The sequence below is a fragment of the Cucumis melo genome, chromosome 8, assembly GCF_025177605.1.
Source record: "Cucumis melo cultivar AY chromosome 8, USDA_Cmelo_AY_1.0, whole genome shotgun sequence".
NCBI lineage: Eukaryota > Viridiplantae > Streptophyta > Magnoliopsida > Cucurbitales > Cucurbitaceae > Cucumis > Cucumis melo.
Window position 1 is genome coordinate 7,077,990 of NC_066864.1, and position 18,741 is coordinate 7,096,730.

The 18,741-nt window shown below is 34.7% G+C and overlaps 2 protein-coding genes across 3 annotated transcripts; both read left to right on the plus strand.

The window, feature by feature from the left end:
• Nucleotides 1-1,200: 1,200 nt before the first annotated feature.
• Nucleotides 1,201-2,346, plus strand: LOC127150558 (uncharacterized). Its single transcript, XM_051088428.1, has one exon. The coding sequence runs from the start codon at nt 1,201-1,203 to the stop codon at nt 2,344-2,346; it is 1,146 nt and encodes a 381-aa protein (XP_050944385.1).
• A 10,639-nt stretch (nt 2,347-12,985) lies between these two features.
• Nucleotides 12,986-17,316, plus strand: LOC107990664 (uncharacterized). 2 transcript variants are annotated; one of them, XM_051089027.1, is made up of 10 exons: nt 12,986-14,225; nt 14,316-14,372; nt 14,460-14,690; nt 14,761-14,999; nt 15,085-15,252; nt 15,341-15,445; nt 15,546-15,594; nt 15,692-15,787; nt 15,870-15,973; nt 17,144-17,316. In XM_051089027.1, exons 1-7 carry the CDS (start codon nt 14,052-14,054, stop codon nt 15,580-15,582), a joined length of 1,011 nt encoding a protein of 336 aa, XP_050944984.1. In that variant the 5' UTR covers nt 12,986-14,051; the 3' UTR covers nt 15,583-15,594; nt 15,692-15,787; nt 15,870-15,973; nt 17,144-17,316. The 2 variants fall into 2 exon arrangements, with proteins under 2 accessions (XP_050944984.1, XP_050944985.1); XM_051089028.1 differs by having other exon boundaries at nt 15,877-15,973; nt 17,144-17,300.
• Nucleotides 17,317-18,741: the final 1,425 nt, after the last annotated feature.

Here is an 18,741-nt window from a genome sequence, read left to right on the forward strand (position 1 = left end):
ATTTATCCTCCAGGATACACTCTATACCACATGAATGTTTCGTAGTCTCAAACCACTCAACACTATGTTCCTGAATCCGCTGTATGTTGTTCCACTCATTGTCCCAGGTATAGAACATTTGGAAGTTCAGGCTAAAATTCAAGACATGGGACATAACGAGAACTCTCCGGCTAAGCAAAAGTTAGATGTTTTGGAAGAAAGGTTGCGAGTAATTGAAGGGACTGATGTCTATGGAAATATAGATGCAACACAATTGTGCTTGGTGCCAGGCTTGATCATTCCAGCAAAGTTTAAAGTTCATGAATTCGATAAATATGATGGATCAACGTGTCCAAGGAGTCATCTTATAATGTACTGCAGAAAGATGGTGGCACAAATTAATAATGATCAATTGCTAGTCCATTGCTTCCAGGATAGCTTGACTGGTCCAGCTTGTCGATGGTATATTCAATTAGATAATGCACACATTCATGTTTGGAAGGATTTAGCTGATGCATTTCTAAAGTAATACAAATACAACATTGATATGGCTCCAGACCGTTTAGACTTGCAACAGATGGAGAAGAAGAGTTCGGAAAGCTTCAAAGAATATGCCCAACGATGGAGAGATATGGCTGCCGAGGTTCAGCCACCGTTAACAGACAAAGAAAAGACATCTATGTTTATGAATACCTTGCGGGCTCCATTCTATGAGCGAATGATTGGTAATGCATCAACAAATTTTTCTGATATTATTGTTATTGGCGAAAGAATTGAATATGGGATAAAACACGGGAGATTAGCAGAGGCTACAACTGAATATGGTGGAATAAAGAAAGGAACAATATCTAAGAAGAAAGAAGGAGGGGTTTATGCAATTGGTTTTCCTAATTCAGGGAAGCACAAATCAATTTTTGGTCAGAGAAAATATGAGCAAAACTTTCCATCATATATAAGAATGTCTCTCATATCCCTTATAATAGCTATAAGAATGTACCAACCCATACCGTCTCTGAAACTTCAAAACCCGTTAACTCAAATTCTCCTCGACCATTTGTACAGGGTCAAGGTAGCAAAACCAATTCAGATACATGGCGGTTTGATCCGATTCCCATGACTTGTACAGGGTCAATGTTAGAGCGAACTTGTTGTGCTTTGATATGGACCGCTCATCGTTTGAGGCAATATATGTTATACCACATGACATGTCTTATTTCAAAAATGGATCCAATAAAATACATTTTTGAGAAACCGTCATTATCTGGAAGGATTGTAAAATGGCAAGTTTTGTTGTTAGAGTACGATATTGTTTATGTTACTAAAAAAGCAATAAAGGGAAGCGCAGTTGCTGATCATTTAGCTGCTCAACCAGTAGCAGATTACGAACCTATGAGGATTGATTTCCCGGATGAAAACATATTTCTAGTTGAAAAGAATGCTAGAGATCATGAGACATGGACTATGCTTTTCAATGGTGCCTCAAATGAGTTGGGACATGGGATTAGAGTTGTGCTAATTTCTCCAGAAGGAAAGGTTTTACCCCTAACGGACAAGTTATGTTTTAAATGCACTCACAATATCACTGAATATGAAGCTTGCATTATAGAACTTCAAGTAGCATGCGATATGAATATTAAAAAGTTGAAAGTTTTGGGTGACTCGATGTTAGTGATACATCAAGTCAAGGAAGAATGGGAAACAAGAGATGCTAAATTGGTGCCTTACAGCCAATACGTTACAAAATTGTCTCAAAATTTTGAGAAGATTTCATTTGACCATGTCCCTAGGGAAGACAATCGAATGACAGATGCATTAGCCACTCTGGCAATGATGTTTGATCTTAATCTTGAATTTGAACTTCATCCAATCCAAATTACAAAGCGAGATGTGCCAGCATATTGCATGAATGTTGGAAATGATAACAAGCCATGGTATTTTGACATTAAGCAATACATAAAGTGTAGAGAATATCCATATGAAGCTTCAGAGAATGAAAAACGTACAATAAGGAGGTTGGCCATGAACTTTTTCTTAAGTGGTGAAGTTCTTTATAAAAGAAACCACGATATGGTGCTCCTTCGGTGTGTTGATGAAGAGGAAGCAAAACAAATTATGACAGACATTCATGAAGGAATATGTGAAACACATGCTAATGGACATATGATGGCTAGACAAATACTTAGATCTGGTTATTATTGGACAACGATGGAATCAGACTGCATAAAATATGCAAGGGAATGTAAAAAGTGTCAAATTTATATGGATAAGATCCATGTAGCTGCATCTCCATTGCATATCTTGTCAGCACCATGGCCATTTTCTTTATGGGGAATGGATGTTATTGGACCCATTCATCCTAAAGCCTAAAATGGCCATCGTTTTATTCTTGTGGCCATTGATTACTTCACTAAATGGATAGAGGTTGCATCTTATTGCAATGTTACAAGGGGAGTAGTGCTCAAGTTTATTAAGAAAGAGCTTATATGTTGTTATGGTCTCCCAGAGGGTATTATTACGGATAATGCCAAGAACCTTAATAACAAAATGATGGACGAACTTTGTGAGCAGTTCAAGATCAATCACCAAAATTCGACTCCATATCGCCCAAAGATGAATGGGGCAGTTGAGGCAACTAATAAAAATATTAAAAGATCATTGAGAAAATGACAATAACATACAAAGATTGGCATGAAATGCTACCGTTTGCACTTCATGGATATCGCACGTCAGTTCGTACATCAACAGGGGCAACACCATTTTCTTTAGTTTATGGTATAGAGGTTGTTTTACCTTTAGAAGTTGAGATACCTTCATTGAGAGTTCTCATGGAAGCTAAGTTAGATGAAGCTGAATGGATACGAGGTCGGTATGAGCAGTTGAATTTCGTTGAAGAAAAACGGTTGGCATAATTAAATCATGGGAAACTTTACCAATAAAGACTAATGCGAGCATACAATAAGAAATTGTATCCTCGAAGCTTTTGAGAGGGAGATTTGGTATTAAAAAGAATACTTCCGGTTCGAAAGGATCATTGAGGAAAATGGACTCCTAATTATGAAGGTCCATTCGTAGTGAAAAAAGCTTTTTCAGGAGGAGCTCTACTTTTGACTAATATGGATGGCGTTGAGTTAAAAAAGCATGTAAATTCAGATTATGGCGAAGATATTGTGCATGATGCCTTTTCTTAGAGGGTTTCGTAATGTTGAAAGAAGTCAGGGGTAATTCTAGGAAACTTACATTTAGTTATTAGAATGTTATTTCCAGATGTATAAATTTTCTCTCACCCCTCTCTTTGTACTCCTATTCCAAGCATTGTTGTCACATTTTTTTTCATTTCTTATTATATTTTTTGAACATATGTTTATTCGCCAATTTTTTCTTTTATCGTTTCTAAAAGATAGTAAACATTCATGATTCATTAGTCCATTATTCTACATTTTTTTAATTAGCAAGGATCCAGTACAACTTATTGTATTTGCAAACCAAGTAAAAGCTATGATTTTTCTTTTGATAAGATTTAAGGAAATATATGTGTCTACAAGTCTAGACAAATTTTGCTATGATGGGAGTTATCGTAATTGGAAGTCTACATCTTAAAGGGATTCACGTTTTGTGATGTCCAAGGACTAAACGATATTGGATCTTTACAACATAGTGCAGTCATTCGCAGTTTTGATTCAAAGAGTGGCAAATTTGACAACTTAAAAAGCTTTCATAATATATGTGTCTTATTCTATCCGGTGGCCATACTGATCAATTGTTAATAAGATTGATGAATGAAGCAATGAGCTATTTATTTCTTTGAAAATGGAAATATTTTATTTTCAAAGTAAATCTTTACCAAGTCCACAGCAGGACGAGTCCATTTTTTATGAAACCAAGTCCTGGAGCTAAGGTTGATGTCTTTTCAAATTTGGTTAAATCGAGCCCAGATCTGAAGCTGAGGCCGAAGCCTGTCTATCAGGTCCTTTAATCAAACCTAATCCTAGAGCTAAGGTTGATGTCTTTTCAAATTTGGTTAAATCGAGCCCAGATCTGAAGCCGAGGCCAAAGCCTGTCTATCAGGTCTTTTATTTATCAAACCTAGTCTTGGAGCTAAGGTTGATGTTTTTTCGAATTTGGTTAAATCGAGCCCAGATTTGAAGTTGAGGCCAAAGCCTGTTTATCAGGTCCTTTATTTATCAAACCTAGTCTTAGAGCTAAGGTTGATGTCTTTTCGAATTTGGTTAAATCGATCCCAGATCTGAAGCTGAGGCTGAAGCCTGTCTATCAGGTCTTTTATTTATCAAACTTAGTTTTAGAGCTAAGGTTGATGTCTTTTTGAATTTGGTTAAATCGAGCCCAGATCTGAAGCTGAGGCCGAAGCCTATCTATAAGGTTCTTTATTTATCAAACCTAGTCCTGGAGCTATGGTTGATGTCTTTTTGAATTTGCTTAAATCGAGCCCATATCTGAAGCTGAGGTCGATGCCTGTCTATCAGGTTCTTTATTTATCAAACCTAGTCCTAGAGCTAAGGTTGATGTCTTTTCGAATTTGGTTAAATCAAGCCGAGATCTGAAGTTGAGGCCGAAGCCTGTCTATCAGGTCCTTTATTTATCAAACCTGGCCCTAGAGTTAAGGTTGATAATCTTTTTAGTTTCCTCTCTAAAAAATAAAATTTGGCCCAAATACTTTATCTATTTCCTTTATCCACCTTTAAATATTTTCAGGATGGACAAAGGGGGGCAAGCTGTAGATACCATATTTTGGCCATTTATTTTTTACATTTACTTTATTTTATTTTATTACTTTATTTTATTTATTTATTTTTATTAAATTAAGTTGATTTGAATTTGAATTTATTTATTTTTTAAAAAAGAAAAGAAAACAGTAATTAAATTTCATATCTTTTCCTTGTTTTCTCTTAACCACTTACAGTCCCACGATTATTCCCCTCCCTCCCCACGATTCTCCCTATCCACGCTTCTCCCTCTTCACGATTCTTCACACTTTCCCACTATCACAAACACGATGCTCATGATCTTGCAATCTTAAAAAAAAAAAAAAAAAGCTACCATCACAGTGCCCTATAAAAACAGAGAAAAAAAAAGAGAAAATTGAGAGTTTTTTTTTTTAAGAAGGAGAGATCAGTTAAAGGGCGAAAAGCAAAAAAACTATTATGCCAAAGGTAAGTTTGTTTTTTCTTTACGTAGATTGTTCTTCCATTCTTCAAATTTTATTTATTTTTAATTCGTTAAATTGATTTTGTTCCTTCATGAAATTTTACCTAGATTGTGTTTAATCTTTTAGGGTTAGGGTATTTTAATTTTGTTAGGTTTAGACCAATTGAATCTATTTCTCATTAGCCTCTGTTTTGTATTCTAATTTTGTTGGCTTAAACCAATTGGATATTGTTGCATCAAATTTTGCCTAGGCTGTACTGTGTTTATTTTTTTTTAAGTTTAGGGTGTTTTAATTTTGTTAAGTTTAGACCAATCGAATCTATTTTTCTTTAAATTATGGCTCTTTAGGTTAAACCAATTGAATACCAATAGAATAGTGTTATATCAAATTTGCTACCGTGTTTAATTTTCTTAGGAATACTATCACATCAAATCTGCTTCTGTGTTTTAATTTTGTTAGGTTTAGGTCATTTGAAAATTGTTACATCAAATTACCTATGCTTTAAATTTGATTTAAAGTAAGCCATTTGATTAAAATTTGTTAAATGTAGGGTTTAATTTGGTTGTTTTTCCTGTTTATTAAATATGTTTGATATTGATTGATTAGATTGGTTGAATGACAGAATACTTATTTCACCACTGTATATTATTTACTTTCCAAACATTATTTCTCAAACATTATATATCTCTAATGTAGTATATTATTTCCAATACTTTATTTTTGAATATGTGGATATTATCTCCAACTTGTATTATTTGGCAACATATATTGTTGGTTGTATTATTTGTCATATTTGCCAACTATTTTATACTGTATTATTTATGGGAAAGAGTAATGTTCATTTATGGATTTTATGGTTAAAATTGTATAAAATACATGAAATTTCTCAATTTTTAAAAATTAGTAAATTATTTTTAAACAAAGTATATCTTATAATTTTATATTTTAGAATGAGACTGAGTAGTGTTGTCACACCCCCTCCCGGACTACCTGCTACCTTAGACCGAAAGATGGCGTGAAGCCGACGAACAACGTTATTCTGTACCTGTATCTGTCGACTCTGCTTAAAACTTTCATGTGATGAACTTGCCAATCTAGTATATAAACTATTGTACATGCCACAAAACACATCGGATCCTAGGCTAGTCAAACACAGCTAGTCAAACACATACATGAAGTGTACCTCAAAATTTACCAATTTCACGAGTAAACCTAAAGACACTTTAATCAAAATATAACCAACAAAATTTACACAACTACAGCTCCTAAAGCTTATACAAACTGTGGAGTATCTATAACATACAAGGGTGTGAATACATCACAACACAACAGACTTTATGCCCAACTCAAAACACGTACTGCCAATCGATAATGAAGCTTCCGCAGACTAAGGCAGTCTATCAGGCACCGGGAAGTCGATCTCTACCTGGAAAATGGGTAAAACATTTTGGAAAGGGTGAGCTATGGAGCTCAGTGAGTGACTCAGTTTAAAACTATGAATTTAAAGATAAGAGCACGTGAAAACTTTACACATATAAATCTGTTTATACAAGTCGTAAATGTAAATGTGTAATAGTAAGAATAGCTTCCTTAAATACTCAGCATGTTCATCATTGAAATCTAGCAAGGCATATCAAGTATATCGAAGCATTTTAACTAACATGACGAATCTACGTTGTGTAGGGTACACCTAGTACAACAACGTTTACAAGCACTACGATGTAGTGGGGCCCGCCCAGCACTCCCATCGTCTTTGTCGTAGTGGGGCCCGCCCAGCACTCACGACAGCATCGTTGTTACGGAGTACACTCAACGTCAACAATGAAATCTAACCAGTGTGCACACGGTAATCTCTAGCCTCAGGCTCAAGATCTCAGTCATGTAGTTAATGAAAATTTCATAAATCATCATAAAATATTAAAACATGCCTGCTTATAAATTTTACACAAAGCTCGAACTTTACTCAGCTCTTTCGTGGAAAATTGTAGTTCTTAAAACAAAACTTCATACTAATTCATGCTTTGCTTAAAATATTGTGGTTTAAATACTTTCCAAACATTTAATATCTACGTGCTAGCATAAATTTCTTTAAGAAATCTAGTCTCCAAATGTATACTTGAAAATAGTCATGAAATTCAAATACCTTTCATGGCTTCGTAAATAAACATTTATCGCATTCAATCATAATAACAATTATGGAAAATATTTCAAAGTTGGTTTTGTCACTCACAGTCTTGGGCTAGATCCTTGGTCTATAAGCTCGGTTTAATTCTTTTCGGCCTGCCAACAACCCAACCGAGTATTAAAACCTTAAACATTCTGGTTTTCTAAAGATATACATAACATGTCGCACCAAAGATGACGCTCACGAAAACAAAGCTTAAGAAATAAAATCCTATTTCAACAATTCTCTAAAATTTCCAGATTTCTAACATAAATTTCAAAGAACTATAACTATCTCAATACTTAACCAAAATGAGTGTTCTTTATATCAAACTCTTCATTTTGAGATCCTCTAAAACTTACCTGAAGACATATAAATCTGATTTCCCGTGCATAAACACATATAACCCTCAAAACAGAACCACTTCCAGAATCGCGCGCACACGACCTCTTTAACTTGTTCCTACAATTTAACCAATTATTAGTCGTTTTTGGTTTACAATTTCTTCATGAAAGTTGTAGTAAATTGAATAAGCTTTTCCAACCATACCAAATAGAAATTCTAACTCCACCGATACACTCTGAAATACAAGAAAAACCAGAGACCTCCTGATTTCGAGTGAAAACCAACTGCCCTGTTTTCTTCATCAAAAAGCACCAAATGAAAATCCGAATTTGCTCCAACGTTCTTCATAAAGTTTGTTTAAAAACGAGTTAACTTTCAGTAAATGTAAATCTCACCTCTTAATTCCTTTTGAAGGGTTCAAACCGAATTAAAAACCAGTGATGTGCAGAATGAACTAAAATTCAGCCATTGATACACTTTGCTTGAGTTCTCCTCCTCTTCTTCAACCTAAAAATTCTAGTAAAATTTCTCTTCTTCTTCCAAACTCTCTCTTAGAAGTTCTCTGCAAATTGAAGAAGGAAAAAGAAAAAAAAATAAAGGGAACTTGGATGTCTTCAAACTTGGCGGTGAAGGGAAGAGAAGAAGAAGAAAAGAGAAAATGAAATTTTCTTCTCCTTTTCTTCTTTTTGTCCTTTCTTTTCTTTCTTTTCTTTAATTAATTTAATAAAACTATTTAATATATAAATATATATATTTATATTTACACTTAATTTCCATTTTTTTTCTTTTTTTTTCCACATTTAAAGAAATTAAACCAAGAAAATATCGGGTTTACAAGTGTTTTCTTTAGAATTCATTAATTCTATAGATATATGAAATTTTCCATTAAAGGCCTATGATGGAGATCAAAATATCAAAGACTGATATTTTAATATTCTTGAGGTAAATAAAAATATCTTTTTAAATAAAAATTAAATTTTATTTTTCTAATGGCTCTCATGCCACCCATATAATCATCAATTCATACTTAGTTTTTTTAGTTATGAATTGATAACCATGAGACATTTAAAAAATATCAAACAAAAAACTTTGTTTTGTGAACCTCGTTAATTTAGTTTAAAAGATAAATTTTGGTAATCATTTTTATGGATGTTGTAGGGTGCTATTACCTTCCTTACACACAACTGACTCCCGAACCTTAAATCTGAATTTACGTAGACCAATTTTTTTTTGTGACCAATCACCCTTTAATATGATTGGTGGCGACTCCAAACCTTTTAAATATTAAAGATTAAATGATTGGGGATGTCGGCCGCTCCGCGTCGCGATCATGTCGCGACAACTTTATAAGGGAATTAATTGAAGCCAATATTATCAGTTTACAACATGTTCGAAGTACAGGTCAACTAGCTGATATTTTTACCAAGCCGCTGGATGCTGCAACATTTGAAGGATTACGGGCTAGTGTTGGAGTCTGCCAACGGCCTGCATAACAATTAACGATTTTGACCCCTCTAGATGCTATTGGCACAGCGCCTCGGGTTATACCGCTCAGTATGCACTTGTTTCAAGGGTCTCACGTCCCTGATGTTGCTGCTGAGTTTGACAATGCACAAGGCGGTACCAGTACTACTGCTGCTACGCATCCTACTGTTGGTCATCCCCTGACTCTCACTGTGTCACTTGCCAATCGTCTACTACAAGCATTGATTGTCGAATCTCGTTCTTTGACCCGACAAATAAGTGAACTAACAGATCGACGCACTGTATTGGATGTTGTAATTTGTGATCTCAGACGTGCAGCTTTCGGTGCCACTCCTCCTCCCTCGGATTAAGTGGTGCTAGCTTCAATTTTGCACTCAAGCAGAGGGAGTTAGTTTTGTTTTAGAGTTCCACCACTCATTTTTTTGATCAGCAATTTCTTTTATTTAGTTTTGTTTTAGAGTTGTAGCACTCAGTTTTTCGATTAGCAGTTTCTTTTGTTCTATTAGTAGGTTTTTGTTCTATTAGTAGGTTTAGTAGAAAGAATTATTTTGAACTCTGTTTGTTCAGCGATTTCAGTTTTTCAGTTGATTTACTTCAGGGTGTTTCAGCTCAACTTGACAGATGGTTTTATATTTGTTTTCTGTTATTCTCTCCATCGCGATTAATGAAATATTTTTTCTATTGCACCTGGGCCTTCTAACTTCTTGTTACTAAACTCTGGAAGAAACTGGGTGCTTGACTGCAGAAATGAAAGTCAGTGGTGCCAAGGGGGATTTTGTTAGCAAAATGGTCCCACATGATTATTTCTATTTCTCTTAACAAACTGGTTAAGATTCATTCCATAAAAATAGGGTTTGGTTGTTCTCAAGCTGTTAAGATTATTTGCTATATATATTAGTTACTTCCTGAGGAAGTCAAGTGTGCGGGGATTCATCAAGCATAAATAACGAAGTTTGGTAAAATCCTGGTGTGGCAGATGAAAGATAAAAATTAAAGAAAGGTTGGATAGAAGTGTTCTACCATTGAACAAAAATTAACGTTGAATGCACACTCAACTAGTGCCACCATTGAGGGGGAGATTCAACCTATTAGCTATTTAGTTATGATTATCATGTTGTTTCATAATTGAGTTTTGTTGCAAACAGTCCTAGAACAGTATAGTAACTAAAGATCTAAAGTGTTATTCTCATAGTCATAACTATGTATTCAACAACCATTATATTTGTGATTAATATAATCTTCTATCCTGGGCAAACTGTCCCCCAGATGTAGATGTAATTTCATCGAACTGGGTTAACAAACCTTGTTGTGTTGTGTATTTCTGTTTGTCTCTATTGGTCACTACTCCTTACACAACTGAAGTTACTTCGGTTGCATATCACTAAAACCGTTCATATTTCACATTCTCCTTTCATGTATATTATTATTCTCTAAGTTGTGAAATACAAGTTTAAAATCCATGTGTAAATTTTTATAGGTTAAATCTTTTTGTTAAAAAAAAGAAAGAAAGAAAATTCGAGGAGCAATATTATTTTGATAATGTTTTGAAAATTTAATAGGTGATGGAAAGGATAAGAAAATGCAAAGATTGAAGTTGGTATTGAGTTGAGGGCATAAAGGTCATTTCACACTTTTCTTTTAAAAAAAAAAAGAGAAAAGAGAAAAATATCCCTCTTCTTCTCCTTCTCCATTCTTCCAAAAAGATTTTATTTTCATTTTCTTTTTCTTCTCCTTCTTCTTCTCAACGCCGACCTCCCCCTCACGTACCCATTTCTCTCGCACGCCGGCACAACTCCGATGATGACACACACCACTGACAGGTCTCCGTGCATCATCTCCACCGCGTCTGACAAGACTGTTCGATTCTTTAGCTGTTGGTTACGTTTGCGATTTCGATTGGTGGTGTCGCTGTCGTCACGTCTCCCCAACTTGTCAGAGTTCGTCGTCGTTTGGGGTGTCGTTGGAACTCCAAGAGATTGTCGACGACGCCAACTATTTCTTGCCGTTCTTTAGTAAACTATTTTACCGTGAGTTTCATTCTATTCCAACTATCTCTCATTGGATCTAATATTTGGGGTAAATTTTTCTTAGTTTTAGTTGGATTTCATGAAGTTTTTGAATACCCATTAAATTTAGAGTTAAGTTTAACATTACCCATTACTTTTTGATGCTAGATTCGGGTTTTAGAAGTGTTTAAGCCACTATCCAGCCATTTGAAAGCTCAAAATTAGGCGTTTGACACAACTTGGGTAAGATTATAAGCTTTTTGGAGTAGATCTTGAGTACTCATCTAATCTTATTGATATTTTTAAGTAAACCATGATGGTGGATGCTTGATGTTCCCCATTGAAGTTAAGAGTACTTTAATTAGTTCTTAACAAGTTTTAGAGTAATTTAAGTGAATTTTCTTCAGGGGTTTACATGCCCATTGTATCGAAGCATTAAGATTAGATTACTCATAAGACTCGGGTTCTAAAGTTGAGTGTTAGAAGTCAAGAAGGGACTTTCTTCTAACTTTAAAGATTTGTTTGGGTGTTGCGTATATAAGTTTCAAACACACAATGGTTATAGATCCTAGATTCGAATTTAGAAAGGCGTTAACATGTTATCAAGACGATTTTGACAAGCTTTTGATAAGGTTGTAGATAATTTTAGTGGGTTCTCTCATAGTTCCTAAATATCCATTTAGTTTTAGCACAGACTTGACTTTACCCATATTGTTTTGTATGAGGAATTGAAGATTTAGAGAACTTGGAAGCATTGAACAACATGGTTAAGATTGTTTTAAACAAGTTTGGTAAGTTCTTAAGTTATTTGCTCGCTAGTTGATATTGAGATTATTAATGGATCTAAATCTCCATGGTATGGATATTGAATATAAAATCATATCTACATAAAAGACCCGTTGAATTTGAACTAACTTGGATGCTCATGGGGTAAAGTATCTAGATTTCAAGTCCAAGGGTTCGTAGGTGGAAGGCTTAGTCTAATCCTAAGCGCTTTGAAAATTTGAGGACCTTAGAAACATAAAATGGATCTAGGTGGCCTCATGAAGTTTAAGGTTAGTTGGTTCATGTTGACATAGTGGAATTAAATCTAAATATATAAATTTGAAGTTTAAAGGTTTGAAAGTGGATTTTTAGTCTAGTCTAAGGAGATTCGAGAATCTAAGGACTCAACAAATGTAAAATAGCTTGAATGCTCGTAATGAAGTATTTTTAGAGATTATTGTGTTTTCATGCTAAGTGAAGACAATGATGTGACCTTGAACGTTGTTTCAGGCCAAATTGAAGGGGAAAAATGCATAATCTTGGGGGATCGAGTTATTGACTGTGAGTTGCTCATTTTCAAACTTTCTTTGTACATGTTATTTTTATGATATAGTTTGGAAATTACCATTACCTAAACTTGTTATGACTATGTTTTCTTTTATGTTTAAACAATGTATTTATGTATTATAATTTTAAGAATGTTTATGACTTGAATTTTATAAAAGCGGGCACTAGTACAAATTTGGGTTTTAACGACACTAGTAATCAAATTATTGTCTCGTTAAAAGTAAAAAAGGGTGGGGTGGAAGAAAAATGTGTCGTTAAAACTAACAAATGCAGAATTTTTAACGACACAATTTTTGCGTCGTTATTTAATGTTTCTTGACAAAAATTTTGTGTCGCTAATTAACGACATAATTTATGTGTCATTAAAAGGTTATTCAAATAAAAAAATAATTTTATTAATTCTTGACACAAATTTCCTTAACAAAAATTTTGCGTTCCTAATTAACGACATAATTAAAGTGTCATTAAAAAGTTATTCAAATAAAAATAATAATTTTCTTATTTCTTGACACAAATTATATGTGTCAAAAAAAATCCCTAATTAGTTTTGTGTTTGCGTCGCCTGCTGCCTTCCGACGTCGTCTCTCTCAATCCAATCACCGTCGTCGTCTCCCTCTGCCATCCACCACTCCCAGACCTCAACCGTCGTCTCCCTCCGCCATCCACCACTCCCAGATCTCAGCCGTCGTCTCCCTCTGCCATCCACCACTCCCAGCCCTCAGACCTCAGCCGTATACGATTTTCGGCCGCCGAATCACTCGAACAATCCAACAGATCATCGTCATTTTCTCCCTCCGCCATCCACCGCTCGCATTTGATTTCCCACCGTCGAATCACTCGAACAATCCAACCGCTCGCAGACATCCTCTGTCGAGTTCTTCATACCACCTCGTCTGCCTATTGAATTATCACCCTCCGTCGTCTTCCTCCAAGAGATTTTTGCTATCGCTCAGCAAGGTAATTCCGTCCCAACCGTATATATTTACCTTTTATATAATATAGTGCTTCTTTTAACTACTTACAAAATAATTATTTTGAAATGCAACATCACTATGTATGTACTACATACATAAAATTTCCATATTTCTCTGAAGAAGTAGATAGGACTTTATTCTTGTTCATCTTAAAAAGACAGCAACTATTCAAGTGGCAGGTCTGAGATACAAGGGAATATAGTTTCTGGGTGTAAGCTTGTTTCCAAATTTACTTATTATATGTCTGATTGCAAGTAGCTATTTTGTCTGAGATACAAAGTCTTCAAGTGAGGGAAAAAAGAACTTAATGGAACACAATAAGGGAACCATCAAAGAGATACAACAGAGAGGGGAAAAATCCATACAACAACAAAACACTCCAAAAAACAAATTTCCAAGAGCGAGTCTGATTATTCAGCCTGAATAACCAAATCCAACATACAAAAAGAAAAAGAACTTTCCAAGAAGAGAGCCTGATTATTCACACCAAGTAAATACTTCCACACTGCAAGAGAAAAACGAAAGAAGGTCGGTAAAGAAGAAGATTATGCTGAAGAGCGAGCGAGAATGGCTGCTCGTATCTAGAACTGGAAGCAGAATTAATGAAGCATAAGAAGGTTCCTGAAGTGGCCACAAAGGGAGAAACTGACGAGAGCAAGATCAAGAGTCAAATGGCTTCTAAAAGCATTGACACATCAGATGATGCAAATGACCATGACGCAAAAGAAGAAAATAGACAAGTTCTAGAAGACTTAACAATAGAAAAACAAGATAAGGTAGAAAGCATCTACTTTTATTTTTTTAACTCAAACGTTATTTTTTTAATGATTAAATATCTGATCAATTAACACTTATGTGCGGCGAAGGTTGGTGAGGAGAACAAATATGTTTGTGCATCGATTGAAACTTTGACAAAAGTGAAGGTCAGTATGAATTTGATTCCTATAGTTTCCAATTTCTCAGATGCAATATAGTAATATAATCATATTTTCTTTCACTGTATATTGTAGGATGGCACTTCTTGTCGACTTGCAATTGGGACTAAGGACAATGTTGTCGGTGCTGGAACTATTTTCGACTACTACATGGACGGTAACAACGTGAAGGTATCAGTGGACATGGTTACCGATGGTAATTGCTTCATTCCTGTTCCAACAAGGGAAGGTAGGACTATGCTTTCCCAAGAAGTTGGTTCACAGTTGTTATGGCCTCGTCATTTAGTCATTCCCCTAGACGAAAAGGTAATGTGTTTTTCACAATGGATTTGGTTTAAATATATTTCATATGGATGAGATTTTATGTTTGTGGCAGATGAAAAGCGTGTACCAAGCTGATCCGCGATTACCGTCGTTGACACTGAATACAAAGAGAGCACCAGTTACACTACGATTATTGCTATGGGAACTTGATTATATTGGATCAAAAATTCAAATTCACGTACCTGCTAAAGTTTTTGGGTATGAACGAAAATATTGCATATTCCTCGAGGCACTCCAAGAATTTTGTCAAATGCAGCCTATATCAACCCAATGCATTGATGCATTCATGTTGTAAGTTACCTCTTTTGTACATCAATTACATAGTATAATAACGTGTACCACGCAGTAAAGTCGAGTATGCTATTCATATTTGTAGTCACCTCTACAAAGTGATGGAAGAGAATGGAACATTGGGATCCTACAAGTTTGCAGACGCTGGCTCTGTTTCAGTTGGTATATGTAAAGAAGATCGAGCACAGATCCTGAATGCTAGATTGCTTGGGACCGACCATCGTCAGATTTTGATGTTTCCATACAATTCAGGGTATGTGCAAAACTTTTTTCAGCTAATGCACCTAATGAACTATATGACCTTCATTCTAAGTTTAACTCACATTTACCTGTCAATATAGAAACCATTGGTGTCTAATAGCCATCGATTTTTCAAGAGGCACTGCATATTGGATGGATCCTTTGAGAAATCGAATTAACAATGATGCCTCTGATGTCGTCCGGATGTATGTTGGAACTTTTATCTATGATAAAACAATAATGAGTTAATATGTTGCATATGAGACAATGATTGTATAACTTACGTTGTTTGATATGCATTCTTAGGGCTTTCAACATTTCGAACAAGAATAAGCCTGTTTAGAGGATAATCAAGGTATGAGGAGTGGGGATTTAGTAGAAGAAATAGGTAAACATACTTTATGTTTTGCAACTGTAACATAGGTATTTTATTCTTTTTCTCTGATGGATAGTGTCCGAAGCAAGGTGGCATTGTGGAGTGCGGGTATTATGTGATGCGATTCATGCGTGATATAATATTGTCAAGCAACAGGACAATCATTGAAGTAGTAAGTATTTCATTTTACCTTTTTGAACTACTTATGTTATGTACAATTGTTACATATTAAATCATTTTTAAATGATGAATAGATGGAAGGATCAACCTCAACATACTCACAGAACGATTTAGATGTCGTAAGAACGGAGTGGGCTGCATTCGTTAACAAATATATTTTCTGTTCCCAATCTCAAAGGTAAAATTTGTAAACGAGACAACTTTATATGCTTTTTTGTGTGGATTTTATTACAACACGTGTTGTTGCGTCGACTATCCTACAGTTATGGTAGTCATTGAAATGCTCATTTGTTGATTTTTAGACATATGTTTGAGGAATCATGTTGACATGTACTTTGGATCTCTGTTCATAGTTGTGTTGACTATCCTGTAGTTATGGTAGTCATTGATAAGCTAGCTATTTTGTTCAATCTGCTTACACATGTTTTAGGAACCTTGTTGACATTGTTTTGTTTTGTTAATTTCTCGTTCACTTCGTTTACTTGTAAAGTTTTATTCGTAGCATAGGTGTTTGTGGAATGGAGGAGGTAAGTCTATGTTTAGGTTTATTAATGACCTTGGAAGTGGGGAGCGGGACGGTGGGAGTGCTAAGTTCATGTTTAAGCTCAACTTTGACTTTAGAAGGGGTGAGGGAGTGGGAAATTGGGGGGGGGGGGGAGATACATTTATGTTTAATAATGACCTTGGAAGGAGGGAGTGAATTGCTAAGGTTAGAAATGACTTGGGGGGCGGGGGGTTGGGACTAGGGGTACGTTTATGCTTAAGTTGTTCTTTGATGCAAACTGAAACATTGTTGGGTCTGTAAAGAATGAATCAAAACAAATTATTGCATTACTTATATATTATGCTTATGCTTATGAAGTTGGTGTTTTTATTTCTCTTTTGCTTCCCTTATGAATCTTTTACTAAGAAACTTGGTTGTATGACTTGGGTGGGAGGGGAGTGATACATTTATTTTTGATAATGACCTTGGAAGGAGTGAGTGAGATGCTAAGTTAATGTTTAAGTTTATAAATGACTTTGAAGGGGGGGGGGCTAAGGATACGTGTATGCTTAAATTTTAAATTTAAATCAGAATATTGTTAGGTCATTAAAGATTGAATTGAAACATATTTATTTGATTCTCTGTTTATGCTTATGCTTTTGCTTATGTAGTCGGTGTTTTTCTTTTATCTTCTGTGTTCTTTATGGGTCTTTTATAAAGAACCTTGGTTGTATGAACTTTGGACGTTTATGTTAAAAAGTTCCTATTTGGAATGTACTTAATGTTTATGCTTATGCTTATGCTTATGCTTATGCATTTTCCGTAATGAAAGTTGACTAAGGTTCATTTTCTTTAACTTTGTAGGTAATTGAAGAATAGATGGATCATGGTATCGATCAAGTTCATTCCTACATTAGTTTGATTAGATTAGGTCGTACATATATTACAGTTAATTTATCTTTTGGATTATTGGTAAACCTTTACCGACAATGTAATTTACATTTTTTATTATCAATATAAATATTTTTCCAAACAAATGTGCATAATGTTAAAATGTAGTAATTAATTTTTTTGAAAGAAGAAATATATGACAGGAAATACGTGCTGCAAAAAAGAATAATAACGACACCAAACATGTGTCGACATATAAGCCTTTAGTAAACAGCAACAGTGTCGTCAAAGCACATTTCTTGACAAGAACTATGTGTAACGAAACATTTACAATGACAATATATTAGTGTCGTTATAAAGGTATTAATGACAATATATTCGGGTCAAGGTATAAATAACGGTGACACATTTGAAGTGTCAATATAAGGGTATTAATGACAATATATTTGTGTCGAGGTATAGATAACGATGACACATTTAAAGCGTCAATAAAAGGGTATTAATGACAATATATTCGTGTCGAGGTATAGATAACGGTGACACAATTAAAGCGTCAATGTAAGAGTATTAATGACAGTATATTAGTGTTGAGATATAGATAACGGTGACACTTGATTTACGTCAATGTAAGTGTATTAATGACAATATATTTGTGTCAATGTATAGATAACGGTGACACAATTACAGCGTCAATGTAAGAGTATTAATGACAGTATATTAGTGTCGAGGTATAGATAACGGCGACACCAGATTTGCGTCAATGTAAGTGTATTAATGACAATATATTTTTGTCAAGGTATAGATAATGGTGACACATAATTTGCGTCAATGTAAGAGTATTAATGACACTATATTGGTGTCGTTTTATAGATGACAGCGACATATTTATTGCGTCAAGGTGAAGGTATTAATGACACAATTTTAGTGTCATCGAATCATATTTAACGACACATTTTCCAAAGTGTCGTTAAAGAGCTTTTCTTGACAGTGGCTTCAATGACGCGAAAAGTGTGTCGTTGAAACTCTTTATGACACATATTTTGCGTCGTTGAAACCCAAATTTGTATTAGTGGGTTTCAAGTTCCTATTTTCATTTATACACTTAATGATGCGTTTATTCATCATGTTTTTGAGAATGCATATGGCATGAACTCTTGTATTTCGAAACTGTGATAGAACCCAAACTTACTAAGCAAGGTTTAGATGACAACTAGTTTCTAAACATTTATTGATTTATAACTAGACTTGAAGAAATTCTTAAAGTATGTATTGATGGCAAAAGATCAAAAATGATTTGAAAATGTGTTTCTAACCATGTTTGGGTTTTAAACTCGAAATATAGTTAGCTTACATATTCGTTACGTATTTGATATCATCTCGGGAGCTTGTTCTCAATGAGTCAAGATGGTACACCACATCATCATATGGATTAATAACTATGAATGAACAACGATCCCTAAATGAAATATATATGCAAGTAGTTAGTATTTTGGTACTAATGCAAGTTTAAATTGATAAAAATTACACCACATATCATCATATGGATGAGGGCCATGAGCAATCCACCGTAA

Excerpts from the sequence above, each read along its gene's own strand:
- LOC127150558 (XM_051088428.1), top strand. The coding sequence starts at position 1,201 with ATGGATCCAATAAAATACATTTTTGAGAAACCGTCATTATCTGGAAGG.
- LOC107990664 (XM_051089027.1), top strand. The coding sequence starts at position 14,052 with ATGAAGCATAAGAAGGTTCCTGAAGTGGCCACAAAGGGAGAAACTGAC. Across the intron at positions 14,226-14,315 it reads CAATAGAAAAACAAGATAAG|GTTGGTGAGGAGAACAAATA; the intron begins GTAGAAAGCATC and ends TGTGCGGCGAAG. Across the intron at positions 15,446-15,545 it reads GCCTCTGATGTCGTCCGGAT|GGCTTTCAACATTTCGAACA; the intron begins GTATGTTGGAAC and ends ATGCATTCTTAG.